We start from the raw sequence: 26,721 nt of genomic DNA on the forward strand, positions 1-26,721 counted from the left end.
GTTTCGTGATTATGCAATTTCTCAACACTGCAAGAGATAGGTGTTTATCAATTATTACCATATAAAAACAGCAGACCATAACGCCAGGCTCAGCTTCTCGCCCAATAAATGTATCTGCTTCCCAAAACCGAGAACCCCTTTTATTCCCTCGATCATGTTTTGACGCCGATATAACCCAAACGCTACTTCAAACCCCAGCTACCTCCCTTGACCTTCTCCTAACGATCAGGGTCATAGCATCCTCCAGCCACCACCAAGTTCATCCGTGTAAACGCCACCTTCAAGACCGGAGTCTTCTTGGTAGGGAACGCGCTGATTTGATCAGGAGTAACCTGAACCTCCTTCGACTTCTTCTTGCCAGACCCACCTCCACCTCCACCACCACTCCCACTACCAGCCCCAGAGGTGTTCGCACCTGTAACCTGAGCAGCCTGTCCGCCGACAGTGATGGACCGATTGTCACCAGACCCCGCCACCGCAATGCTGTCACTGGCAACAGTTATCCCATCAGGCTGTTGACCTGGCTGGACTGAGCCGCCGGCTAAGGGATTCGCCTTGCTGGGGTCGGCTGGCAGCTCGACATCCCAAACTCGAACCGTGCCGTCAAGCCCGCCAGAGATGAGAATATTCGACTCGGCACTGAAACTGAGAGATGGGATGCCGCCCTTCCCGTGGCCTCGCATCCTCTTGATTCGTTTGCTCTTCTCGATATCCCAAAGGAAAATATTGCCACCTGTGTCGGCGCTGGCAAGAATCTTTCCGTTGGGAGCACACTGCAAGGCGCTGATGTAGTCGGCATGTCCGGTATAAATTCTAACGCAGCCGCCAGTTGTGAGAGACCACATCCGAATCGACTTGTCAGTTTCGTCAGAGGCCGAGAAGACATATGTTCCGTTGGGATGCCACGCAATGGCCGAGATCGGGGTGTCATGGCCGACCATAATGCGCTGAGCCGAAGCATGATCTTGGGTGAAGATACGGACCGTCTTGTCCCATCCGGCCGTGGCAAAGTAGTGTCCATGTGGACCCCAAAGCACGCGAAAAATAGGACCGTCGTGAGACCTGTAGATGCAGAGGCAAGACCAGGATTCGAGTGACCACAGGCGAACCTGACCATCCATAGAACAAGACAGCAACAGCTTCGCGCTGGTGTCTACCGGCTTCCCGGACCCTTCAAGGTAGGGATTCCGGTCAAGGGAAGCGGTGGAATCTGAGAAGGAGATACCAAAGACAGGACCCGAATGGCCAATCAGCTTCCTATTGTTGACCTTGAGGTCTTTTTCATTGTCCAGCGTTGTCCGAAGCGGTTTGCCCTCCAGATCCCAGACGCGAATGTAGGAATCAGAGGTGCCCACAGCAACTAGCTGGTGATCGTTGGAGAATTCCATGCATGAGACGCTACAAGAATTGCGATTAGTACAATGGTCAGCCACTCACCCCTTAGCAGACCAGAAACTTACTTTCCGAGCGTGTTATGAAAGGTAAACATGCAAACTGACACAGGCACTCCAACTCCCCCAGTACGACCCTCAATCAGGAACCTGTCGCGGTTCTCGCGCACCTTTTGCATCTCCATGACGACATCCCTGGCTCGCGATTGTGGGAGAGGTAGGTCAGCTCGCGATGGAACGTCGTCACCCTCTTCTTGCTTGATGCGTTTGTCAAACACTTCGACCAAGCTGGGTCGGCCGTCCACCGGTGGGTGCGACTGGTCTTCTTCCTCAAGTTCAATGCGAACGTCATCTCTGAGCTCGGGTTCCATAGGCAATGGGCCTAGTTTCAACTTGGCTGTGTTGTCGAGGACGTCGCGATTCGCAACGCCAGTGAAGACGCCGGGAATGCCCTCTTGCGCGTCAATCTCGTCCAACTCACGGTTTTGGGTCCGACGGTAAACGGCCTCGAAACTATAAGGCTCGATCGGACCACGTGAGCTGTTGTCGATTGCGCAGAAGGTTTGAAGAATGTAGATGAGGGTGCTTCCGCCCGAATCGGAGTCGCGCTGGAGGAACTGAAACAGGTTGAGGGTCAGAGTGTTGTTCAGCGGAATCCGGTATTTGTTCTCCTTATACAACTTGATCGTGGGGTCCTCGTTCATGTGCTGTGGCAGGGTGACAGTGCTGAGCAACCTCAGTGTGTCATGGTGAACTGTCTCAAAGTGTGGCCGGAGAGTCGCAAGATAAGTTTTTGAATCCTCATGGTAGCCCTGGCCAACAAGCTCCAGGTAGGAGTAGACGAAGATGGGCCACAGAAGCTTCTCAAGCTCAAACTTGTAGATGTCCAAGTTGTTGTCGATCCAGTTCTTGATGAGAATGAACGCCTTGAGGTACCTCTTTGGGTCGGCGGGATCTTGGCCTCGGTTTGCTGGTCTCCCATCTGGACCGAGATGGGCAGTCTCGATGCGAAAGACAGCCTCAGTTTTGGTGAAACCCTTTTTCTTCAGATAGTCGGTAACCTGATAAATCGCCCGCGCGTTAGCATCATTACCAACTGGCTTCACCTCTCTCTCCGCCGCTTGACTGCTTTGTACATAATAGCGGTTACGAGCTTCCACGACTTGTTGGGTACTCATCGTTGGCCTGCTCTGAGAACTTCAAGTTCTCAACAAGGCTGAATGGGGCGTTATTAGTCGAAGATATCGACTCTGAAATGTAAAATGGCGTTCGATGGCGGTTGAGGATGGGGCCAGAACGACGGAAACGGTGTGGCTTTAGGGTAGCGAATGAAGGAGTTGGGGCAGAACAACGAGAGCAGAGAAATCAACCTACAATCTGATTGAGGTTCTGTGCTGATGGGGTGCTGGTCGTCGCCGGCTGTGAGGGAGCAGGTGCACCACCTGCCGACTGTGGCTGCCCCGAATATGAGGCGCTAGGCGGGGCCTGACCTGTTGGTTGAGGTGGGGGATTTGACATGATGAATGCTGGGACGAAAGATAATAGATAATAATAAGAATTGAAGCAAAAGTGGACGTTGGAGAGAGATCACACACTTGGCGGGGTCGCGCTTCCCCAACGCGCTCTACTTCATGAACCAGACGCCTTCTCCGAAGCCAGCGCAAAGCTTGGAGAGTTTTGATATCTCTGAATCGAGTTTTATCGTGATCTAATCGTTTGAGCTGTTTGTAAGATAAGCAGCACTTATTTTTGATGCGCCTGGTGAGTGAAGATATACGACCATGTATCTCTTCAACTTATACTCGACCGCTGTCTCCGTCTCACAGTGATTGAATGGATCGAGGTGAACCGACCGCGGAGTTTTCCGCGTTTGTGTCGAGCCAACTCCCTGTCCGAGGCCCGTGCCCGAGCTCCACCCCTTGCCGTTTTAGCGCAAAGACCCCGGTCCTAGCTTCACGTCACATTCACTTTCGCGGGGCAGCTCTGAGCTTGCGATCTTGAACTCTGCCATAAGCAGCCACCTCTTTTTACTCACAACACCAGATTCTTCGCACATCAAATTCTTAGCAAACAACCACGATCCAAACAATCACCACTCACTCACCCACCCCGGCACACCAACAACCAACCGCAACCATGAACCCCCCACCCCCCAACCCCCAAGAACAACCAATCGACATCCACACCCCCTTCACCCTCCCCGAACACCTTTCCCACCTCGCCTCCACAGACCGCGACATCACCTCCCTCCTAACCCCCGTAATAGCCTCCCTAACCGCCCTCTCCACCCCCCCCTCCCCAACCAGCCCCAACGCCCCCCAAGAAGCCTTCAAATCAGCCCAAACATCCTACTTCCGCACCATCGACCGCATATCCAAACACCTCAACCGACAAATCTACGCCCTCGAAGAAGCAAACATCATCTCCCTCGCCGCCACCTCCTCCAACCAACAACCCTCCCAATCTGCCGAAAACCCCGACTCCCAACCCGGCGCATATCAGCCCGACGGCACCAAGGATACCAAGAAAGTCGCCCGCCTCGACCCAGACGGAACAGGCAAATACGGCAAGCTCGACGTCGGAAGGCTGAACTTGGCTTCGTCAACGACAGAGAGGGACGTCGAGGCCGAGACCTGGGAGAGGGTCAAGGCGCATTTTGCTGGTATGGCCGAGGCCCAGGGGGTGAATACCGGTGACAGGATGCAGGAGTAGGATCACCGTCGTCGGTCTGTCACTTTGGGAAGGGAGGAAGGCGTCGTGGTAAGGGAGTTGGCAGGTGGTGAGCGCCATCGCTCGGTGGCTTTGGGGCGAGAGGAGGGTGTTGTTGTACAGAGAGAGGGGGTGGATATTATCAAGGAAGAGGATAATCTCGAGTATGGCGCTTTCATCAAACAAGAGGCTATCACCGACCATGGTGTCGCCATCAAACAAGAGGGTGAGGACAGCTTAGAAGTCCACATCAAGCAAGAGGATATATAATAGCCGTCGTCTAAACTCTCAGAGAGACGGGTCGATTTTCCGGCAACTCACATCAGAGAGAAGGGATCGCCATAGATGGACAGGGTGCATTGCTCGCGGGGCATATACATTGGACAACAGCCGTTAGAGATATTTGCATTTTACTGGAGTTTTACCATGGAGATACCCAGACATCAGGAGAGTCACAGCCATGGCCTCATAGAGAATCAGAGATGGAGACGCAATAAAACTCTTGGTTGTTTGTCTCATCTAAAGCTGCCTTTTCTGTCTAGAAAGTGATATCATTGACCCCCTCTTTCAGCCCATGAACTCATCCCCCCTGTTCAGGTCGACTTGACATGCTCCTTGCAAATCCGATCATACGCCCCGCCAGCAACAAAGCCAGTAGCATTGGTAGAAACCAAGACCGACTCGGGGATGCTATAACATTTTCACTTTCTGTAAGCCCCCATCCACCACCCATCAAGATCACAAAAAACTTACACAGCATCAAACAGATTACACTTCATCGTCTCCCCCCTCCCCTTCTCATCACGAGCCTCAAACCAGACAAAATACCCATTGCACTCCTCCTCGGCATTGCACAAAAACTGGCACTTCCACGCCCCAAACTGTCCCTCGGCCGAGCTGTACCCGAACCAGTGAGGGCCAGAAACGAGGTGCTTCTTATACCAAGTCTTTTCGACTTGGTAGCTGGTGGTCTTGTTGGAAGGAGTGACGAGGGTGTAATCTCCAATGTTGAACCCGCTGTCGTCGTTGGAGGAGGCGGCGGGGCCGGTAGTGCAAGCTGCTGGGGCGGGGAAGGCAGCGGTGCCTGTTTCGAGGTAGCTTCTCGAGGAGTGGGGGTGAAAGGAGCGGTAGACTTCCTGGGGAGGGGAGGATGGGACGGATTTGTAGATTTCGGTGTCGGAGTCGGTGGGGTTCAGGGAGATTAACTTGGGGGATAGGAGGGGGGTGGCGGCGGCGAGGGTCGCCAGGAGGAGGGCTTTGAGGATCATTTCAGGTGTGGGATTGGTGGTTGTAGGTAGGGAATTGAGTGAGGGTGAGAGTTGTTCGTTCCTAAAACCAGGTAGTTAAGAAGTTGAGGTTGAATGTGGATTGTAGGTCTCCAAGTTTGGTAAGAGAAGATGGAATTGTTCAGGCCGAAGTTGTAAACAGAAGTTGGTAGAGAACCTGAAGTCGAGGACTGCCAGATGGTGAGCCAAGAAAGCCGGCAGAGCCAGGGGAAGGAAAGAACGACTTTGAGTAAGGTACAGTCACCGCCCTGAATAAAAGACTCGAGCTTTCTGTGAGACTGCTCGTGCCTCCCTGAGATAGATCCTTTGCCTTGTTAATGTGACCAAAGGAACAAGCTACCTCACAATTGGCCGCCATTAACGTTCACGGGTCTCGAAGACGTCTACACTGGTGCGCTATCATCAAGGAAGCTCCTCAATTGCTGGTGGCTGAGCAGTTCTTCAAGCCATACTCGACATTCGTCTCACTTGTCGAGTCTTGCCAACCCAGTCTTCGTCCTCCTGTCCAAGAGAGCAAGTGCCACAAAAGTTCCGTCCGTATACCTATTTCTCTCTACCCTTATCGCTCCTTTCGTAGTAGAAGTATACCCCTGAGGTTCACAGCAGCACAATGACAGGTTCCACAAAGAAAATACCAAACGGGTGTAACACCCGGTGTCTGATCATGTTCGATCTGTGCTTGACTGCCTTTAATGAGGAATGACAGGATATTCCTGTCCTTGAGGCGAAATGGTTGCTGCCAGCACTTTACATGAGACCGAAATAGCAAACTACCCCTGACACAAGGTGAGCCATGGCAAAACATGCAAACATCTGCTCAAAACTCCGCAATGTTTGCTCAGTCTTTTATGTAACATCTGAAAGGTCAATTAGGTTTCCTACACCATATCTATACCTAGGAATACTCTAGGCACACTGAACACCACAACTCACGCTTCCCATCTTCCCCCCTGCTCTCACTCCCTACTCATCTCATTCTACACCGAAAACCCCTTCCGTCCCTCTACCAACCCCTCCGCAAACTTTGTAATCGCCGCCCAAACAGGTGAATATCTCAACCCCTCATCCAATGCAGGAATAGTCCCCGCCTCATTAGCATCACTCCAAGCACAAACCACCTGTCCCTCCAACTTCTCAGCATCCTTCCACTCAACATCAACAACCCACCTCTCCCCTCTCTGCCGATGCCACAGCTTCAACTGCTTAATCCCACCCTCAGGGAACTGCCCAAATCTATCATCCCATTCCGAACCTCCCTGAACATTGAATCCCGAGATGGGCTGCTTAAACTCCAAGAAGCATGCCTTGGTATTGTCGGCCTCGATCTCCAGCTGGGCCTTGTTCCCCTCACCGCGCGTGGCAGTGACAGTAGCAAGGCTCTTGTAGATCTCCTCAATTGGCGTGTCCTCCTCAGGAGTCTCACTTCCCAGCCGAGGGGCAACATCGACCCCGTCATAGCAACAACTGACCAGCTCCGCCCGCTTCGACTCCCCACAGGTAACATTCCTCCCCGAAGCCGACGGCAGCTCAGCAATGATCTTGTGAACATACTCATCCACCCCGTTATAGCACACCCGGTTATCCGCCGTGTCGAGATCGATCTGTTGAACAAAGTACACCTTGTACCGACTTTCCTCTGAAAACGGGAAAGCCACCAAGTTGTAAATCAGCGTGCCAACAAACACCACCAACAAGAAAACCGGAATGTGATGGCTAATCCGATGAATGACCGGCGTAATGGGCAGCAGAACCAACACCGTAAAGGCGAAAACAATCAAATACGGCAGCAGCAAGTTGCTCCCATCAGCACCAGTCTGATGAACAGCATCCACGAGCATCAATCCCGTCTGCGCCGCCAGGATAATCGTAAACGGCCCCAGAATCAAAAACTGGAAAAACCACAGCCAAGAAGGCAAGCGTCCAGACCAAGCCTGCTCATGCTCAAACGGCTCGTCGCCATCCTGCCCGTACTTGCGAGCTCCATTGACCAACGCTGTGATCGAACGGCGATACGTCGTAGCAAAGGTCGTGCGGAAGTGCTCGCTCGTGGCATTACCACCGCCCACCAACGGCGTGCGCTCAGTCGGTACTGCCGCGTCTTCGTCGTCCGTGTCGTTACCGTCTCCCTGGCGCAGAGTGGAAGCATTCGAGTCCCGCGTGGCGGGCGGCACTAGAGATGGTTGGTGAGGGATCTGCGGCAATGGGGGAGGGGATTCAGTACGAGTATTGTTGTTGCCCGACTGGGGCTGGTAATAATCGTGAACCTCATGATCCTCCCGAACTTGCTGACCCCAGGCGGTCTTCTTGGGCAAGGCAAAGAGCTCGCAGAGAGTGAGGAAGGTGGTCAGGCAGACAGCGGTCTGTAGGAAGACGATGGGGTAGCCGGCACCGAGCTTGAAGCGATCTTCCGTCACGGTTACCGCAACGAGGGTAGCCCAGCCGAGGATGAACAACCAAATGTTGACATAGCCCCGGTGAAGCGCACTGGGTCTGGCAAAGTTGGCGCCGCGCATAATGGACCAGAAGGTGAAGTAGAAGAGGGAGAAGATCATAGCGATCCTGCTCGTTGTTAGCCACACCATCCCCCATTAATCCCCAAAAGAGAAACTTACACAGAATACCGATGACTGTAGATAATGAAAGGATTCACTTTCCTCATCAAGAAGGCCACCGCAAGCGACAGCGCCCCAGAAACAATAAACGCGAAGGGAAACCGAAAAGCACCTTTCCACCCGCCGACCAACACTGGCTCAAAGTCAGGCTGATCATACGTCCTGACGCTTGAGGTGAAAAAGTAGTACTTGTCCAGTTTGTGAAGGATGTACGTGGCCAACACCAAGATCAGAGGCGTGGCCACCAGCACCGTCAGCGACCAGGCAAACATGCCTCTCAGGCCAAAATTGACGAACCCCTTGCCAAAGAGATCAAACCACACTCCGTTGCTTGGGCTGCCATTGCGGACCTTGTTGCGGGCGCCATCAGGCCGAGCGCCAACAAAGGTATCCCCAGTATCCCCCGAGAGCTTACTGGCCGTGTGGATAGCCGCGCTGAGCATATGCCAAAGACTGGCCTTCGACGTGTGAGTAGCATCGTCCCTATTGGTGTGGTATCTCGATCTAGGCTTGAAGAAAGCAAGGTCGAGTCCTCGCTGCCCATACACGTCGTAAAGCACCGAGTAGTCAGTACCGCTCCTGATGAACCCAAGCCCAAAGGCATCAGAAGCAATGACCGTGCCGAAGGGGTCCGAAGTCCCAGCATACGCAGCCGTGACCTCTCTGTCCGTAGTCCGGAAAAGATTTGCCCGTCCTCCAGCACCGGCACCCTCAAGATTCAAGAACGTATGGATATACGGATTCAACGGGTGCTGTCCCAGCGCTCTCGCACCGTACAGGTAATCCTCCTCGCCATTGTTAAGCATCACCACAATGCCCCTTTCCGGCTGGTGATCCGGGTGAGCAAAGTACTTGATCACCTGCAGGCAGGTAACAACACCCATACCGTCATCCGTAGCACCATACCCAGTCGAAACCCTATCACCATCATCAGTATCACCAACCCCTCAAAACATCATCCATCGTAAAGAACTCACGAGTCGTAATGCGCATTAACCAACACCAAGCCCCTCTCATTCTTCCTCACCCCCTCCATCTCTCCCCCCTCAGCACTCCTCCTCCACCAATCCCCCTCATCATCCCCCTTCCCCCTAACATAAACCAAAATATTCGTCCCCTCAAAATACGCCGCCACCTGAGCACTACCCGGCGTAGGCACTACGCTCCCCGCCATCAAACCCGTAACATTGCTCCTCAAATCATCAAAAACCGTCACATTTCCCTTCTTCCCACCCACCCCACTCCCCTCCAATATCTCCCCCACCCTCCCCAGCAAATACCCCCTCACCTCCTCGTTAAACCTGCTGTTATACGGATGATACCCCCTCGTGATCCTCGTCAGGTCCAGCCACGCCTCCGTCAGGTTCACCCCCTCAATCTTGCCATCGTCCGCCGCCGCCGGCGCAGGGGGGACCGTCTCGTTGATGATGACAATCGGGATCAGCAGGGCGAGGTAGACTAACGTCGTCCAAAACGTCACCGGCCCCGGCCGGAACGAGATGGGGTTGATCATGGTGGGCAACAAACACAAGAGTGCTGTGCTTGGCTCGGTGATATGAGAGAGCTGCTTCTCTTCTTGGTGCGGGGAATCTCAAGACATGTGAAAAAAGCTAAGAGTGATTTAGGTACTGCAAGCCAAAACCGCCGTCGATAGTTCTTGAAAGGGAAAAGTCAATAGGTAACACGCGTGAGTGGGTGGTCGAGTCCGAGTCCCAAAAGGTGTGTGTGAAAGATGGTGGAGGGGGACGATGCCGTGCAACCGTTCGAGGTTCGCCAACTGGGCAGTCTCGTCTTTGTTGCGTTGAGGCAACTGGTCGGGACGGAGCCTTCTTCCCTTTGTGGATCAACACAGTTGGAACCCCTGGGAATTCCTGCTGTTTTCTTCTTTTGCCTCTGCAAGTTCAGGGCGAGGGCGATGTCGGGGAAGGCGACGAGATCATCTGAACATGAGAGAGCTGCAAGAGCTAGGGGGGCTCAAAGGCGGCCGGTGAGTGGGGCTTGCCAAGGCCCGTTGTGCAGTGGGCTTGCATAAGAAATGGCCCAAGCTCCTGCTGATGTCACTGAGCAGCAGCAACAAAGAATCACAGTATAAACACATGTCTACAATACTTTGAATCTAATGAAATTACAAGTTCTATGTTGCTGTATACTAATTAGACCGTTAGTTCCACTGTGCCTGATTACATGTAAGCCAGACATCCTAACCATCAGAGGTCGAGGATCCAATAATAATGAAACAGCTGAGCCAAGCAACGTTAATAACAGGTCAGATCCCTATCGGTCAGTCGTTCCACCGGTTGCTACCACTAAGCCCCCGGGGGAGGAGGAGGAGGCGGCAAGTCCATGGGCGGAGGAGGAGGTGCTTCACCCGCAGGCGGAGGGGGTGGTGGGGGAGCTGCGTTGGCGTATTGCTGGATGAGCGCGTTCAAGCCGCCAGGGAGGCCGGGAGGAGCACCGCCCGGAGGAGGGGGAGGCAAGCTGGGAGGCGCACCGGGCATTCCGGGAGGAGCACCATAGCCGCCGTAGCCAGGATATCCACCGTAGGCCGCATTTCCACCAGCAGGCTGTTGCCATGGGGCCATCCCAGGAGCCGAAGGTGGCGGAGGGGGAGCACCGTATGAGTTGTGACCACCACCACCACTGCCATAATAGCTGTCACCGCCATCGCGACCATCACGTCCACCACGATACCCCCGGTCATCACGATCTCCACGGTCGCCACGGTCATCACGATAGTCCCGACCACGGTCTCCGCGATCACGGTCACCACGATCACGGGCCCACGGTGCAGGGCCACCTGAAGGACCGCTGGGAGGACCACCATAACCACCACCGCCACCATGGTGGTCATCACGATCGTTGTTGCGAGTACGCCAGGGAGCAGGACCGCCGGTTGGGGCGCTAGGACCGCGGGCCCAAGGCCGCGAATCACCACCAGCAGGACCAGTAGGACCGTTGGATCCAGGCCCGGCTTCGATCATGGCAGGAGCAGCACCAGTGCCGCCGAGTTCTTGCATGAGTTGCTGTAGAACATGGTTAGCATATGGATATCACCACCGAAAGGGACGCAAGGGCAGAACTCACCTCATACTCGCGATCCACAGCATCGCCGCCGCCGCCGCCGCCGATACGGCCGGCAGTGCGGTTAGCCATGGGACCATCATTGCGCCAGCTGGCACCGCGCTGTCTATCAGGACAATCACGAGCCATATGCCCAGCATTGCCGCAAACACGACAGATGATGCTGGCCGTGAAGTTTTGCTTCTCAGGACAGTCATATTTGCGATGACCGATCTGGCCGCAGTTCTGGCATGCCTGGTTCTCGTCGTCACGCAGAGTACCGTTCAAGGCGGCAAGCTCACGAAGTTGATTGCGCTTCAGTTCATTTTGACCCTCGGGAATAGACGCAGCCTGTAGCCAACATATTAGCGGGTGTCTTCACTCCAGTGCATACGGGGAGGAAAAACTTACAGTCTCAATAATATTGTGAATCAGCTTCTTCGCCTTATTCACCTTCTCCTCGGTATCGGCCATGATGAGACAGTGGAGATCTTCTTCCTGGTTACTGGAGTGAGCGGCGTCAGAACGACCTTTGCCCTCCTTCACGGAGCCCTTGCCGCGAATTGCAATCTTGGCGCCGGATTCTGTCTCCATCTTCTTGAGGGTATTGCCGCGAGGGCCTATGAGTAAACCGACTTTAATACGGAAAACCTAAGTGTTAGTCATTTGGATATCGTGGTACAACGAGTTAGGTTAGGGCTGGAGTTTAGCATGTAGATGCCCGCAAGGCGCAGCTTCAGGCATTACGCCGACTGAGGTGCCTAGCAAAGCACCAATAGCAAGGAAGGGGGTGTGGTTAGAGAGGTTTGAGGGTTAGCAATCATACTGAAGTTAATCTCTGGATAGTCGTTCACAGGCACGTAGACCTTCTCCTGGGTCTTGGTTGGGCGACGGTAGTCCGAGGGAGGATGGTAGTTGGGGATCGTCTTCATCGCCTTCTCAATCAGCTTGTGGCGTTCGTCTTCGAGCTTCTTGCGGTAGCGGTATTCGCGGGTATTGACACGGCGACCATGGTTGTCGTATTGGGGCGCAGGGAGGGGCGATCTAGGATAGTGGGTTAGTATTTGATATTGAGGACGGAATAGCATGGTAAAACACACCTGTCTCCATCAGCAGGAACAACGTCGTCGATCTTGAGTTTCTGTGTGATCTCCTCGATACGGAGGTGGAGAGTGTATGCCTCGAGCTGCTCGCTGGTCATGTTGGCGACGATGGCAGTGGGAAGACCCATCAAGCCAGCGGCCTTGTTCTCGGTCGCCTCGCCCCAGCGGTTTCTCTTCTTGCGACGTCTCGGACCATCATCATTGTTACCTGGACAAGTCAAGTTAGCATTGAATTATCATTAGCAAAGGTAGGGTGAGAGTATGGAAACTTACCACGCTCAGGGCTTCGGCCACGCTTCACGTCGCGATCTCCATTCGTAACAGATCCGTTGTTCGAGGCCGGGGGAGGACTGAAAGTGCTGCTGTCGTTGCCATCGCCATCGCCGTGCAAGCGACGGGCTTTCCCCAAGGGAATATTGTTGGAACCGGTGATTCCTTGATTTCTCCACGACATCTTGACGCTTGTGCTGATTCTGCAGAGTTGTTGATGTTTGGGATAGGTTTACCTGGGGCGAAGTTTTGTCGCATCTCGATCTTGTCAGGAAACTGTCCACCTAACGCTAGCCCGATCGAGGCTGAGTGGCGCTACACGTGATTGGGCGGCGTGCGTTCAGATGGGCCCACTTATGTGAAGGGATCCCGATTCACATACGGCTTCTGGATGGGCAATGAATTGATGTTGTTGAAGATATGAAAATGTTGACTCTGTACCAAGTCTGAAAAAGTCTATTTGTTTGATTTCATAGCTCGATATTCACTTCCATCAACAACCCTTACAGCCCTCATCTTACAGCCTACTTCCTTTCCCTAACGCTCCCACCAACTTCCACTCCCTCCCTCACTTCTTAGCATCAGCCTTCATCCCCGCCTGCACCCAAGCCTTGCTCTTCTCCGCCTCCTTCTCCAGCTCCTCCTCACTCTTATTCTTCATATCAAAAGCCGTATGCGGACTCGGCACATGCCTCCCCTTCTCCACCCCGGGCCTCTCCAACAACCTATGCAGCCACGCCTCCAGCTTGGGAAACTCATCCAGACTCACCCCAGCCCAGTGATGAGCAGCCACCCACCCCCAACAAGCAAAATCCGCAATCGTAGCCCGATCCCCCACCAAATAATCCCCCTTCTCAAGCTGCCTCTCCATCACCGAATACAGCCGTCTCGTCTCATTCTGATACCGATCAATCCCGTACTGGATCTTCTCGGGTGCATACCGGAAGAAGTGGTTTGCCTGGCCTTGCATAGGCCCTGTCATCAAACACCATTAGCATCAACTCATCCATCTCCTTCTTCTCACTGTCATATAACTCACCCAGCCCCCCCATCTGCCAATGCAGCCAATTATTCACCTCATACCCCTCCTTACTCCCCCTCGGGTACGAAACCTTGTGCTCGGTATCATACCTATCCACCAAATACTGCATGATACTCCCGCTCTCAAAAAGGTTAATCGGCGTGCCATCCGGGAGGGTGTCCGTCAGGGCAGGAATCCGCCCATTGGGGTTGATTTCCAAGAACCAAGGCTCCTATCGCTTCCACATCAACATCACATTTACCCTACCTTATGTGAGCGGAGGGGGGAACATACCTTCTGCTCATTCTTACTAAAAGAAATGGGCGTCACCTTGTAAGGCAACCCAAGTTCTTCGAGAAGGATGGACACCTTGATTCCGTTGGGTGTACCAACAGTGTAAAGGTGGATGTTGCTGTTGTTCGACGCCATCTTGGATGTAAAGTTCCGTAAGAAAGTTTTGGGATGAGTCTTGGTCAAGTGGGAGGCGAGCTGGGAAATGCGCTGCATTGATGGGGAGGGGTCAGTCATTTTCTTTACAACAGCAGCAGTTCTCTTATATATACACGGAAGTATATTGTGGGATTGTGCAACGCAAGGTAGGTATGATGAGAAGGGATGATGTGGGCACTGGTGTAACACTCACTAAAGCTCAGTTTAGAAATCCACTGCTCCTATTTTACAAATCAAGCCGCAGTTAACTGAAGCTCGGTTCGGGAGTATGCTACCGAGGATTAGTTTCAAATGATGTATGTACTCTCCAAAATAGAAAGAGAGGGGAAGAATTTGAGTGGGGGTTGTTGAACAAGATGATGGGGTTTATTAATCCTCTCATCAACACTTTCACGAAGATGCTACAAATAGGCGATGCCAGTCCGCTAGTCAATGATGACGAATCGACCCTCTCAGAAGCCGGATCGACAATTGCGCCGTCTGCCGTACCATCGATCTCATGAAAGAAATGGAACAGGCTGGTGGGTGACTAGAGAGGTTGAGAGGTTCGATTTGTAATGCCCCACCTACATCGGGAACAAGTGTTGCGGGGAAGACGCTTGTCGAATGTCAACGACTCGCTCTCCATGAAAGGGAAAATAAAGGCGCGGTAAACATTCAGCATTCCGAGAATCCGCTGTTCATAGTGGCTTGTTGGCTGAACTGTATAAAGCTTCTCGATGCTATCTCAACGACAGCCTGCCTGGTTGTGTCTCGGTAAAGTTGACTGCCGAGGCTGACATGCCTATCAATTTAATGTCCAGTGACATCATCCACAAAACAATTCATTGTAGACCCGAGTCTGAGCAACGCTGCAACGCTGGCTTTCGAGCTGGTCATTATATCTCAACGCACGTCGCAACCTCTGTCAGTATCAAGCATATATACCTCAATTGTGTTCCAGGAAGCCTCTACTCCCCATCAAACCTACAACCAACAACTCTGTTCACCCGCCACCAAACTCTACCTTCTTTTTCAACTTTTCTCTCTCCAACCGACCCCCATCTTGCCCCCTCGGGCCAGAAAAGAAGAAACCCCCGAATCATGCCCATAATTCGTGGGGTCTTAAAAATAGAAATACTAAAAAACTTGTAGCCGACGAGATCTCCCCAGCTCTGACAACTGTATACTGTTTGTACTCCAGCCCGCCGGCCCTCTTTGCTGCCGGCCCAATATAGTAAAGACAATGATTCATGGTATCATTCATAACACAACGCCCCGTCGCCGCCTGCCTGCCTGCCATATGCCCCTGGCCCACCCACCAAATCCATCCAAGGGCTCCCATCCAAACCAGAAGCAAAAAGGTGGTCCTTCTCAACATCATATACACACAGAAGAAAAGAAACATCAAAAAAGGAAATGGGATCATTATGACGCTCTTTAATAGTCGGTTGCCCGGTCCTTGACAAGCTTCTTCGTCGACTTGGCCGTACCGATATGGGTGTTGTGCACCTGAGCCATGTTAGTGATTGTCGTAAACCCTTTTTGAGAGATGTGGTACTAACCTTGGTGGCGAACCGCAAACTCGTGATTGTCTCCTTCAGATGGGCCTCTAGTGGGCTGACCATAACAAACATGAGCGTCTTGGAGTTCCCGCTGAGCGAGTACTGCAAGAGATGCGTCAACTTGGAGTTGCGGTATGGGACGTGGCCTGACCCGCGTCCCAGAGCCTCGATAACATCGCCGAGGCATGCCAAGCTCTTGTTGATGTTCTGCGTTTCCCTCATGCGCTCGCCCTCGGCTTGAGAATGCTTCAAACGTTCAGAACCAGCAAGATCCACCAGGTTGAGAGTGCCTTCGCAACGCTCGTTGGTGGCCGAGTTCTCACCCACCAGCTTCAGAATGAAGACGGAATGCGAGCGCGAAGATCTCTCGTTTGCCTTGGTAGCGGCAACGCTGCGGTTGTTCTGGGCTTGCTTGAGCATCATCTCGACCTTATCGGGTAAGTCAAGCGCCACTGTCTTGCAGTTGAGAACTGTAGTCTGCTTGCGGCTGTCGTCGTGGCGGATTTCGAGTCTCTTCTTTCCATCCGACTCTCTGCCAGGCGTGAGCAGATCGTGGAGCTCTTCGTTGTACACTTCGACAAAACTACCCTCCATCGTATATGTCCATGACTTCTCCTTCAACTTCGTAATCGTCTCGTAAATCATGTGGGTGGCTCTGGGAATCATGCCATCGGGCGAGGACATGGTATAGGTCTTGCCGGATCCTGTTTGACCGTAGCAGAAGATGCAGACATTGTAGCCGTCAAGAGCGCTCTGCACGAGCTGCGAAATTTCTCCAAAGATCTCCTCGTTGTGGACCGCTGGGGAAAACACACGATCAAACTCGAATGGGACTACCTTTCGGCTCACCATGCCCATGCTGTTCTTCTCTTCTTGGGTGACGTCGATCTGAGCCGATGTCTTCTCGTCAGGGAAGCCGATTTGAGCTGGGTTGCCTTCCGAATTCCCAAGCACGGGGCGTACTCTGCACATCACACGGATGTTGCCCTTTAGCTCTTGATACTTGTTGAACAGAACCCGGCGCTCCGTCTCCTCCTTGATTAACTTCTCGCGAGCTTCCTCAGCGACCCGCAAAGCATCCTGCAGCCGGGCCTCCATATGAGCAAACGAGTCTGATTGTTGCTTGCTGTCGGATTCCAGGAATTCGATCTTGGCATTAAGGCCTCGTAACCGGTCCTCCAAAGTCATATTTGTCGTCGACATCTCGGTCAGTTTCTGCTGAAGGTTACCCTTGACCGTCTGTTCCCGGTCCAAGTCCAGCTTAAGGCCTTCCATAAGGGACCGTAATTCCTGGATCTGGCGGTCTTTTCGGAGGACTTCCAGATTCATGTCCTCCTGTTTTGACCCCAACTTGGCCCGTAGCTCCTCCAGCTCCTTTGAGTTTTGGGCCTGTCGGTCCTTCATTTCCGCTCGGTATTGTCTCTCCATTGCCTCCAAAGCCTGTTGGTGTTCCCACTTCATCTGTTCGACCTCGGCCTTGAACCCTCGCTTGATTTCTTCGACGTCGTGTTGATGCTCTCGTGACTTGTCCTGGAGTTCGTATTTGTGCTTTTGCCGCTCGCTCTCGAACTGTAGGATTAATGACTGCTTTTCTTGCTGCATGGAGAGGTTGTCATGTTGCAAAGAGCTGATCTGTCCCTGTAGTTGTGCAGTTTGGTCCATCAACCGTTGTTGCTCACGTTCAAGATCACTCGCTAGAACAGCACGTTAGTCCCCAACTCTGGATATCACTCCGCCAAACTTACCCCTATTCTTCGCAAACTGAATAGCCTCCTCGAGGGCTTTTCTGTCGGTAATGGTGGTATCAAAGGCCTCTTTCATCTCTTTGAACTGCGTCTCGAACTCGTGAAGCCGACCGTCTACATCCCAGCCTGTGAAAGTTTTTAAATGTGAGTCCTTGGTCAAGAATGGTAACTTTTTAGGAGACGGAGATTTGGTAGGAGAACAAGGGGTCTGGGCAATGCTCCTGACCGCGGTGCCCAGCTTCTCCAATGCCACACGGCCATTCCGGATCTCTGGCGGGGTGACTGGTACACTAGGGAAATTGGCCTGAGAGTTGGTGGTCCTAAACGGGTCCGGACTGGTAGCTCCCCCCCGGCGGTTCTGGAGAGTCGAACTTCGCTGCTCTTGTCCGTCGGGCGGCTGAAACATAAGAGAAAGGGATTGCTCTTTTGCCTTGGATATCACTTGATTTCCGCTAGCTATGTTGCCGACGTCATCATTGAGCGAGAGGTTGCCCATCCGCTTGCTGAGCGTCAACTCCTCTTTGCTAGGCATTCGAGCACGGGTTCCGACGGACTGTTCAGAGGCTGTAGATCGTCCTCTTTGAGTCCGCACTTTCTTGGTACGGGGTTGTAAGGAAGCAGAAAAATTCCTACTTTTCTTTTGGTCGGCTGGTCCTCCATCTTCTTCCGCTGATCGCCCGCTCATCGCTGTCGCCGGTCGAGATCTCGTGGTTCCTCTGGTGTTCGATGGGTTGAAGCCCATGGAGCTGGGTGCTCGGCCTGATATTGGTGGGCGGCTTCCGGCACCCATGGTTCGCGAAAAGCTGTTGGTGCTGGCATGGCGGGAGGTTCCTGGAAGAGTGGTTGGTGGCCGTGTGGATGTTGCGGTAGCGGGTTGGTGAGTCTACGACAAGTCAGGGTTAGCATCAAGGCCTGTGGCAAGGCAAGCAAGAAAAATACATGATCAAGTTCAGTGCCAGCCGAGTCGGTCCATGGGTCGCAGTCGTCGGAGGAGCGGCGCAGGTAGGTATCTGAACAGCAGCCCCTCAGACGCTTCCATGCTGGCGGGTTGGGGCTCTTCTTGTTACTGGTCTCTTTTGGGGCCGACATTGAGCCCAATGACGAGTAGGAATATGGCGTGTGGGACAGTGGGGATAGATTGGGCAATGGGAAGTGGGCTGCAGGGTAGGAGTCGGAGATAACAGTCAACGTACAGATGCAAGAGATGCGATAGATGTGGGTTTGAGGCCGATGCCCGTCATTCTCGAGACCGAAGGCGTAGCTGCTGGCAGTTGCGATTTGGAGATAGGCTCACCAGCTCTTTCCGCCAGTGTTTTGCGCTTGGCGTCGCGGTCTGGGACTACAGAAGATCCTTTTCGGTCAGTCAGGGCAAGTGGGTGGCATGGATTGGGCGGTGACGACAACGTACCGGCGCCATTGTATGTGCGTTTCGACGGGAGGAGGCCCGACGAGTGAGGTCGCGCATTCTGGTCCGAATTGGTGATCTCCTGGAGGTATGCGCTCGGGGCCATCGTGGTCGTGGTGCTCGTGTGGACTCGAGGGGCGCGAAGGCCGGAGCGGAAGGTCTAGATGTCGCAAAATATCAGTGTCAGGGTCGGGGGTCCGAGGGCAGCATCAAAGATGGAGAGAAAGACTTCAAAACATACACCGCCGTTCTCTGTAGACTCCATGTTGGCGTTGGCTCCGTTGCGCATGCGAGGAATAAGAAAATGGACGAGCAGATAGGATAGCGATAGGAGCAGTGCTCCAGTTTGAGTTGGGGGGTGCGACACAGTCGTGAACAGAGGCGGGTCTTCCCTGGGACTTGGGACTGGACTGGTGCCTCTTCTCCTCAACGGGTGTAGCGTAGAAAGACGGATGGTAGAAGCTGTGTTTACTTCACCGGGGCAACGAAACTGCTTACGGGAGCCAATGGGAGGGGTCCGCTGGGACGACGCCGTGTGGGGTTTTGTGGGGTACATGGTGAACAAAGGAAACGTGGATTGAGCAGGGCCAGCAATCCAGAGACTGGCGAGAGAGTGGCATGCTTGGACGGATAGGATGAAGAGGTAGAAGATGTCAAGCAGATTCTCTCCCCATTAATTTCTCATCCGATGCGGAGTCCCAGCCAGCTTCTCTTGGAAGAGCTGCATCTACTAGTTTCCACGGGGCAAGGGGGGCGGTGTGTCAATGTGTGTCCCGGAATACCCCGCTCAAAGGGTTAGGGTGCAGCTTTCTTTCCTGTCCTCCTGTCCATTCATCTGCCTTGATCTGCTCATCCCGCCGGAATCATTCCAGCCACACCGTCCCCAGTGAGCCAGTGTCTCCAGTGTGCCCTTGTCCCAGAGTTCTGTAGCGAGACTGGTCTCTACAGCGCACGTGCCACTCGTTCACATGCTCCACTGGACAGGCATGATGTCTTCAAAATATCTGGCCAGTGAAAGCCTCTGAAATCTATTAATCGTACGTCAGGCCTACATTTGCCTGTATCACACGGATCAACACTTTACGCAACTACTACTGCGGTACATACACTCACGACACCCCCGTCCTCGTATACATACGGCACTAAAATAATCCCAAGGACCGCAACCGCCCTTGCCGCGCATCGCAACCCCATCCCATCGCATCATGGAGAAGTTCTCCCAGTTTCGCGACAGAGGTATGTCTCTCCCCCGCCTACCATCCCATCCCCTCTAACCATGTCACACCCTCGCTAACCTTCTCCATCACAGGGTCCGGCATATCCCCCTTCATGCCCACCTCCTCCCCCACCTCCATATTCAGCAACCTAACCTCCACCATCCTCTTCCTCATCCGCCTCCCCATCTTCCTCGCTTACACCCTCCTCTACTTCCTCTTCCTCCACCACTTCCCCCTCCCCGCCGTGGCCCACAAGCTCCTCCTCTGGACCTACCTCTCCATCCCCGGAATCTGGTGGGTAGACCTCCAACTCGACGGCGTAAAACGCGGCTCCCTCTCCCAGCAACCCCCCTCCCGCGTCCCCCACCCCGGTTCCCTCATCGCCGCCAATTTCACCTCCCCCGTCGACGCCCTCTACCTCGCCGCCGTCTTCGACCCCATCTTTGTCGTCTCCTACCCCCACTCCCGAAAAGTCCAACGCATCTCGCTCATCGCAGCAATAATCAATGCCTTGTCCCCCGCCCCCTTGTCCCCTCCTCCGGGAAGTAGTCTCACCGACCTGAGGACGATCATCGAGAAGAATCCCAACAGGGTTGTTGCCATCTTTCCGGAATCGGGCACGACGAATGGAAAGGGGATTCTGCCGTTGAGCCCGGCCTTGTTGACTGTGCCGGCTGAGGCAAAGATCTTCCCTGTCAGTATGAGGTATACGCCACCTGATATTACGACGCCCGTGCCTGGAACTTGGATCCAGTTTTTGTGGAAGCTGCTGGGGCGGCCGACGCATTATATTAGGGTCAGGATTGCGGAGGGGATGGTGAATACCACCAAGGCCGTCAATGGGGTTTCAAGCCAGGAGGAGAGCACGCCCAGTGGGGAGGACGGGGTGACGGTGGAGGAGCAGAAGCTGCTGGACAATGTCGCGGAGGCCTTGGCTAGGTTAGGGAGGGCGAAGAGGGTGGGCTTGACGTTGAAGGAGAAGGATGCCTTTGTTGAGGCTTGGAATAAGAGGAGAAGGTAGAGCTGTGGTGAAACAAATGGTCAGGGGTTGGTTTGTGATATGATGTTTTTAATGCGCATTTACAGGCAAGCAGGAAGGAATCAAGATCGGATATAGAGGTTGGGAAATTTTGGAACATGCATGATCATTAGCATTATACCAGGACGAGAAGATCATGTCCGTGTCGATAATTGGAACCCAATGTAACAAAAAGTTCATCAAATTCTTGCTTGATTATACTTGTCAACCGCCAACCTGGTATATCTTTTTCCGCACCCAACCACCCAAAAACAGGCAAACAATAAGCGCCCTTTTCCCATGCCAAAATAAAAACAAGATCAGTATATGTACAAAACAAAAAGTCCCACCCTTAAATTATACCTTTTTCTGCATCCCTTCAAAGTTCCCGAGCTTCTACGCCCGTTCAAGCATCAGTCACACAGCCGTGGCTGGCATCCTTGACCAGCTGGGCGTACTTCCTAAGAGTACCCCTCCTGGCCTTAGACTCGGGGGCTCTCCACTGGCTCTTTCTCCTCTCGAGCTCCTCAGCAGGGATCTCGAGGTTGAGCACACGCTGCTCGGCGTCAATGACAATCTTGTCACCGTCCTGGACAAGGGCAATGGGGCCACCCTCCATGGCCTCGGGCACGATGTGACCGATCAAGAAGCCGTGAGAACCACCGGAGAAGCGCCCATCAGTGATGAGGGCAACATCCTTGCCAAGGCCAGCGCCCATGATGGCAGAGCTCGGCTTAAGCATCTCAGGCATACCAGGACCACCCTTGGGACCCTCGTAGCGGATGACAACGACGGTCTTCTCGCCCTTCTTGATCTCACCGCGCTCGAGAGCCTCAATGAAGCCATCCTCGTAGTCGTAGACCTTGGCGGTACCCTCGAAACGGAGACCCTCCTTGCCAGTGATCTTGCCGACACAGCCGCCGGGGGCGAGGGAGCCGCGGAGAATCTGGATGTGACCGGTAGGCTTGATGGGGTCGCTCATGGGGCGGATGATCTTCTGCTCGGGAGGGAAGTCGGGGTAGGCCTCGACGTTCTCCTTCATGGTCTTGCCGGTGACGGTGACGCCAGAGCCATCAATGATACCTTCCCTGAGAAGGAACTTGAGGAGGGAGGGGGTACCACCAATCTTGCAGAGATCCTCCATGACGTACTTGCCGGAGGGCTTGAGGTCAGCGAGGAAGGGGATTCTGTCGGAAACGGTCTGGAAGTCGTCGATGGTGAGCTTGATGCCAACGGAGTCGGCGATGGCGATGAGATGGAGGACGGCGTTGGTGCTGCCACCAAGAACGGTAACGACGGTCATGGCGTTCTCAAAGGCTTGGCGGGTCATGATGTCGCGGGGGCGGATGTCCTCTCTGAGGAGGGTCTTGACAGCCTCACCGACGCTCTCGCACTCGGCCTTCTTGCTGGGGTCCTCGGCGGGGTTGCTGGAAGAGCCGGGGAGAGTCATACCGAGAGTCTCGATGGCGCTGGCCATGGTGTTGGCAGTGTACATGCCACCGCAAGCACCACCACCGGGGCAAGCGTTGCGGATGATGTCGAAGCGCTGCTTCTCGTCGATCTCGCCGGAAAGGTACTGGCCGTAGGCCTGGAAAGCGCTGACAATGTCGATGGGCTCGCCACCAGCACTGCAGCCGGGCTTGATGGTACCACCATACACCATGATACTAGGGCGGTTGACTCTGCCCATAGCGATCAACACACCGGGCATGTTCTTGTCGCAACCGGGCAGGGAAACGTTGGCGTCGTACCACTGGCCATTCATGACGGTCTCGATACTGTCGGCAATAATTTCTCTGCTCTGCAAGCTGTAACGCATACCAGTGGTACCCATGCTGATACCGTCGGAGACACCAATAGTGTTGAAGCGCATGGGCACGAGGCCAGCCTTCTTGATGCTGTCTCTGACGAGACCGGAGAGGTCGAGCAAGTGCATGTTGCAAGGGTTGCCATCGTACCAGACGGACGAAATACCGACCTGAGGCTTGTTCATGTCGGCCTCAGACATACCAGTAGCGTAAAGCATGGCCTGAGAAGCACCCTGGGACTTGGGCTGGGTGATGGTGGCCGAGACCCTGTTGAGCTTCTCATCGGCATAGCGGCGGGCAGTGGTAGAAAGAAGGCGGCTAGAGAAGGATAACAGTAAGCTTCTTGATCTCGGCGATAGAAAATGCAGCTCTGAAGCTTGATAGAGGAGACATACGCCTGGTTTCTCATGGGCAGGGCCCGGCCAGTGGCCAGAGCTCTGGGAGCACCAGCTCTCAGAAGTGAGGGGAGCATGGCTGATATGACGATGACTGTGCCAGAGAAGAGAACAAGAAGAAAGAACCAATTGACAGCCCGTGGAGGGTATAGGGACTTAATAGACAGTGAGGACAAGTCAATTGACCCTTCTCGTTCTTCTGGCTGTGTCGGGTTGGGGAATAAAGATGGAAGTTTTGGGCGAAGTCGGAGCTAAAATTTCCAGATGGCTGCCCGAGTCGTGGTGCGCTGTGACAGTCACAGGGACGCTGCTACAGGGGTCCCCACAAGAGCTCCCCGCCCTTTTTTTTAGCTGCATGGGAATACGAATACAAGCTTTTTCATTGGTCCAGCAGCAGGACAGATGCCAGCAGAGAAGACAGTGAGATGGGGTCATCTTTGTCCCAAGAATGAAGGTCACACTTCGAGACGGGAACCCATCATTGTTCTTGAGTATTTATGTAGTTGGTGGCTTTTCTGGTTTCCGCTAGGCTAACGTCTTCTGCTTACAAGAAAGCTGTATCAGTACATGTGGATAGCCCGTAGCTTATTTTGACCTCGGTCTCCAGACTGCTACCGTATGAATTGGGAGGTCAAGGTAATGGGGTTCCAATACATGCTATTGTCTAGCAGTTCAACACCCGGGTTCCAGAATCCCCACATCAAGCCAAGAGTGCCGGGACAGCCGGGGGGGTATCCGCCATCGGACGGGATGCCGGTGTAGGGCCCGTTGCAAGGTGCTGGCGGCCGTGTATTCCATGATGGATGGTCATAACACCCCTTTTGCAGCGGTCATAACACTCTCTCCTGCAGGCATCCCCGCCTGCGGCATGCAGCCATACGCCCTTCGTACAACTAGAACGCCTTAATGCTTCCCTTCCTTCGCATCTGCGGACAGCATCGTTCCGTCGTTCTTGACTCTCCGGTGTAGGATCTCGTCAATGATACCAAAGTCCTTGGCTTCCTCTGCCGTCAAGTACTTGTCTCTCTCCATCATGTCATTGATTGCCTGCATGTCGTACTTTTCGAAGCCAAAGGACTTGTTGATGTGGCTCTGTACAATCTTGTTGATCTGGTCTCGCAGCCTTTGTATTTGGTTCGCATAGATGAGGATGTCCGACGCCTGACCTCGTGTCCCTCCCAGCGGTTGGTGGACCATAATGGAGCTGTGTGGGAGCGCATATCTTTTCCCTGGCTCGCCTCCAATCAGGAGAATAGCCGCCATAGATGCGGCGCCACCAACGCACACAGTCGATACCGGGGACTTGATGTAGGTCATGGTGTCGTAAATAGCCAACCCAGAGCTCACTTCGCCGCCAGGTGAGTTGATGTACATCGTAATTGGCTTGTCGGGGTTGTCCGATTCGAGCCAGAGAAGCTGCGCAACTATCGAGGCTGAAACTGTGTCATCAATGGCTCCGTTGAGGCAGACAATCCGTTCCTGCAGCAGTTTGGAGAAGATATCGGCTTCGAGAAGGGTCAGCATCGCCGAGTCCTAGAATGCTCATGCAACCCAAGGCTTACATGTTCGCCAGCCGCCAGCCTGAATAGTTAGTAAGTTTTCCAAAAGACAAATGGATATCAGACAGAAGCGCTCGCCAACGTACTGTTACTTCTGTGATGTATGGCATAGGGATGCCGCCACTCGTGGGAGGGATGCCGCCTGGGAATGTGCTGAACTTGGAGGTGCGGCGGCAATGCGAGGCGCCTAACCGCCTGAGCAGGTGAAAAGCTGTTCTTTGAGTATTCATGATAGCGTATCGATATGTGGTAAGCTGGATTGGGAGGTCGCGAGAAAGTAAACAATCCAAATCTAATTGACGGTTGCGATGATGGTGGAGAGAGAGGGACAGCTCCAAGAAGCTCCCCCAGCTCCGCTGACGTTGACGGCTTGGCAACCGACCTGCCAAGACAGTCGCACGGCACAGGGTGCGCACGGACACATCCCGAGTGGGCAGGAGAATTTGGATATCATTGCTCTCACTTACACACTTGCAAGAAACCCTCATCGGACCTCCAAAGAACAATCACAAGATGTTGCAAAGATTCGGCAGAGGTCTCTCCAGGCCAGTAGCACTGGAATCCTATACCTCATCATGTGGATCTTTACGAACCTACCGACAACTCCACAACACTACTCGAAGAGAGGCAGAAGATTCAAGAGACAACGATGAGAAGTCAGCATATGAGCGCTCAGTTGAATCCTTGAACATCGATCCAGAAAATAAAACAGTCACAACCGTCGTCGGAAACTTACCCCTCTCCCCAATTATGGATCCCGAGTTTCACAAAGCCCGAAATAATTTCACCAAACCAAAGCCAAAGCACGCTGCCCGCCCAAAAGACAAGTTCCGCAGGCAACTGGAGAGAAATCCCTATGGTGTGTTGATTCCCAGGCCTCACTTTGCTTCTCGCAGGGCTCTAACAAATTTACACAGCCCGAATGCTCGCTGAGCGCGTCAGAACCTGTGATATCACCGGAACACCCCTTCCAAAACCCCTCTTGCAGCGCTTCAAGCTCGGCCAGGATCCAACCACAGAAACAACATGGTGGATGCCACAAGATCTTGAGAGTAAAGTTCCAAAAGAAGGAGGGGAGGTCCCGGCCGCTACCGAACTTCCGGGCCCTTCTGCGTATACTCTCAACAGCCATTTGTTTCTACAAGAACTCGTCACGCCCAAAGGCATGTATTCCTCGAGTTCCAGCAGACTACTACGTGCAACTGAGAGCGGGACGGGGCGATACACATCCGCCTTGAATAATGCTCAATGGCGTAAAGACATGGATACCTATCTGCTGGAAACAATGCGCAAACGTGTTTTTGAAGGTCTCATACATGCCGCTCATCTGGCTGAGAAGGGTGGATCAGATGGCAGACCACGCAAATATGTTACCAAGCTCAACAGCTGGAACGAAGTGAGCGAGTTGAAGCAGCGGCAATGTGTCTTGTTTTTCGGGCCTCCAGAAGGCCTTTCCCCTGGCCCCGCGATGGCCTCCGTTCCGTCAGCAATTTCGACCCTGGCTATCAAAGGCTCAAAGTTCGGCGAGAAGATCGCAGTGCATGACATGCGAGTGGTGCTGGGCAGAGAACACTTGGCCAAGTTAAGACAAGAATCTACATTACTTCAGGACGGATCATTGTATATGTTGAGGGGACAGGCGAGCATGAGACTGAACATGCTGATATGGAAGCTGCAAGAGTATATTGCTGGCTCGGAAGATTCAGTGGGCGAGGTGGACGATGGGGAGACAGTACCACAACGATCCGAAGATTCCGCGGCCGAACTTGTTCAACCCCAAGAAGAGGACTGGGAGTCGTTACTGGATGACGATCTGGACAGGGCTGAAGATCTCAGAGACTGAGCCGAGGCATGGTAACAGGCGGAGTCTCATCTTTATCACAATAAAGGAGAGAAATTGGCTACACCTCACCGCTAGAGTCAGAAATCTTGCTATAATCTCACAGGGATGAAATGGTGGGATTGAAGGGGCTGGTGATTACGCAGAAACGTGTGGGTTGTGACGAATGCCAAACTCGGGCTCAAGACGAAATCCCGCCATGGAGGACCATTTTCAGAGCAGACCGAAGCAATGACGGCACGGACGGCACTCCACGGGCAATCGTGATCTTCCGCCTCGGTGAAATGG

At 53.5% G+C, this 26,721-nt stretch overlaps 11 protein-coding genes across 11 annotated transcripts; 3 read left to right on the forward strand and 8 right to left on the reverse strand.

The window, feature by feature from the left end:
• Positions 1-218: 218 nt before the first annotated feature.
• PODANS_2_3810 (uncharacterized protein) lies at positions 219-2,909 on the reverse strand (the record flags this gene model as incomplete). The annotated part of the gene is made up of 3 exons (XM_001911097.1): positions 219-1,398; positions 1,461-2,452; positions 2,766-2,909. 3 exons carry the CDS (start codon positions 2,907-2,909, stop codon positions 219-221), a joined length of 2,316 nt encoding a protein of 771 aa, XP_001911132.1.
• Positions 2,910-3,527: 618 nt separating this feature from the next.
• Positions 3,528-4,103, forward strand: PODANS_2_3820 (uncharacterized protein; the record flags this gene model as incomplete). The annotated part of the gene is made up of 1 exon (XM_001911098.1): positions 3,528-4,103. One exon carries the CDS (start codon positions 3,528-3,530, stop codon positions 4,101-4,103), a length of 576 nt encoding a protein of 191 aa, XP_001911133.1.
• Positions 4,104-4,693: 590 nt separating this feature from the next.
• On the reverse strand, positions 4,694-5,368 carry PODANS_2_3830 (uncharacterized protein; the record flags this gene model as incomplete). Its single annotated transcript, XM_001911099.1, has 2 exons — positions 4,694-4,790; positions 4,854-5,368. The coding sequence occupies 2 exons, from the start codon at positions 5,366-5,368 to the stop codon at positions 4,694-4,696; spliced, it is 612 nt and encodes a 203-aa protein (XP_001911134.1).
• Positions 5,369-6,363: 995 nt separating this feature from the next.
• PODANS_2_3840 (uncharacterized protein) lies at positions 6,364-9,511 on the reverse strand (the record flags this gene model as incomplete). Its single annotated transcript, XM_001911100.1, has 3 exons — positions 6,364-7,945; positions 7,999-8,916; positions 8,976-9,511. 3 exons carry the CDS (start codon positions 9,509-9,511, stop codon positions 6,364-6,366), a joined length of 3,036 nt encoding a protein of 1,011 aa, XP_001911135.1.
• Positions 9,512-10,304: 793 nt separating this feature from the next.
• PODANS_2_3850 (uncharacterized protein) lies at positions 10,305-12,615 on the reverse strand (the record flags this gene model as incomplete). Its single annotated transcript, XM_001911101.1, has 6 exons — positions 10,305-11,021; positions 11,083-11,409; positions 11,470-11,693; positions 11,885-12,102; positions 12,159-12,369; positions 12,435-12,615. The coding sequence occupies 6 exons, from the start codon at positions 12,613-12,615 to the stop codon at positions 10,305-10,307; spliced, it is 1,878 nt and encodes a 625-aa protein (XP_001911136.1).
• A 384-nt stretch (positions 12,616-12,999) lies between these two features.
• Positions 13,000-13,959, reverse strand: PODANS_2_3860 (uncharacterized protein; the record flags this gene model as incomplete). Its single annotated transcript, XM_001911102.1, has 3 exons — positions 13,000-13,406; positions 13,471-13,684; positions 13,747-13,959. 3 exons carry the CDS (start codon positions 13,957-13,959, stop codon positions 13,000-13,002), a joined length of 834 nt encoding a protein of 277 aa, XP_001911137.1.
• A 1,181-nt stretch (positions 13,960-15,140) lies between these two features.
• PODANS_2_3870 (uncharacterized protein) lies at positions 15,141-17,981 on the reverse strand (the record flags this gene model as incomplete). Its single annotated transcript, XM_001911103.1, has 2 exons — positions 15,141-17,140; positions 17,192-17,981. 2 exons carry the CDS (start codon positions 17,979-17,981, stop codon positions 15,141-15,143), a joined length of 2,790 nt encoding a protein of 929 aa, XP_001911138.1.
• A 1,944-nt stretch (positions 17,982-19,925) lies between these two features.
• On the forward strand, positions 19,926-20,834 carry PODANS_2_3880 (uncharacterized protein; the record flags this gene model as incomplete). Its single annotated transcript, XM_001911104.1, has 1 exon — positions 19,926-20,834. One exon carries the CDS (start codon positions 19,926-19,928, stop codon positions 20,832-20,834), a length of 909 nt encoding a protein of 302 aa, XP_001911139.1.
• Positions 20,835-21,237: 403 nt separating this feature from the next.
• Positions 21,238-23,111, reverse strand: PODANS_2_3890 (uncharacterized protein; the record flags this gene model as incomplete). Its single annotated transcript, XM_001911105.1, has 2 exons — positions 21,238-22,957; positions 23,035-23,111. 2 exons carry the CDS (start codon positions 23,109-23,111, stop codon positions 21,238-21,240), a joined length of 1,797 nt encoding a protein of 598 aa, XP_001911140.1.
• An 826-nt stretch (positions 23,112-23,937) lies between these two features.
• On the reverse strand, positions 23,938-24,823 carry PODANS_2_3900 (uncharacterized protein; the record flags this gene model as incomplete). Its single annotated transcript, XM_001911106.1, has 3 exons — positions 23,938-24,539; positions 24,597-24,615; positions 24,680-24,823. 3 exons carry the CDS (start codon positions 24,821-24,823, stop codon positions 23,938-23,940), a joined length of 765 nt encoding a protein of 254 aa, XP_001911141.1.
• A 283-nt stretch (positions 24,824-25,106) lies between these two features.
• Positions 25,107-26,436, forward strand: PODANS_2_3910 (uncharacterized protein; the record flags this gene model as incomplete). Its single annotated transcript, XM_001911107.1, has 2 exons — positions 25,107-25,452; positions 25,511-26,436. The coding sequence occupies 2 exons, from the start codon at positions 25,107-25,109 to the stop codon at positions 26,434-26,436; spliced, it is 1,272 nt and encodes a 423-aa protein (XP_001911142.1).
• Between the last annotated feature and the right edge of the window lie 285 nt (positions 26,437-26,721).

Source organism: Podospora anserina, chromosome 2 (genome assembly GCF_000226545.1).
Source record: "Podospora anserina S mat+ genomic DNA chromosome 2, supercontig 2".
In the NCBI taxonomy this organism is placed as follows: domain Eukaryota; kingdom Fungi; phylum Ascomycota; class Sordariomycetes; order Sordariales; family Podosporaceae; genus Podospora; species Podospora anserina.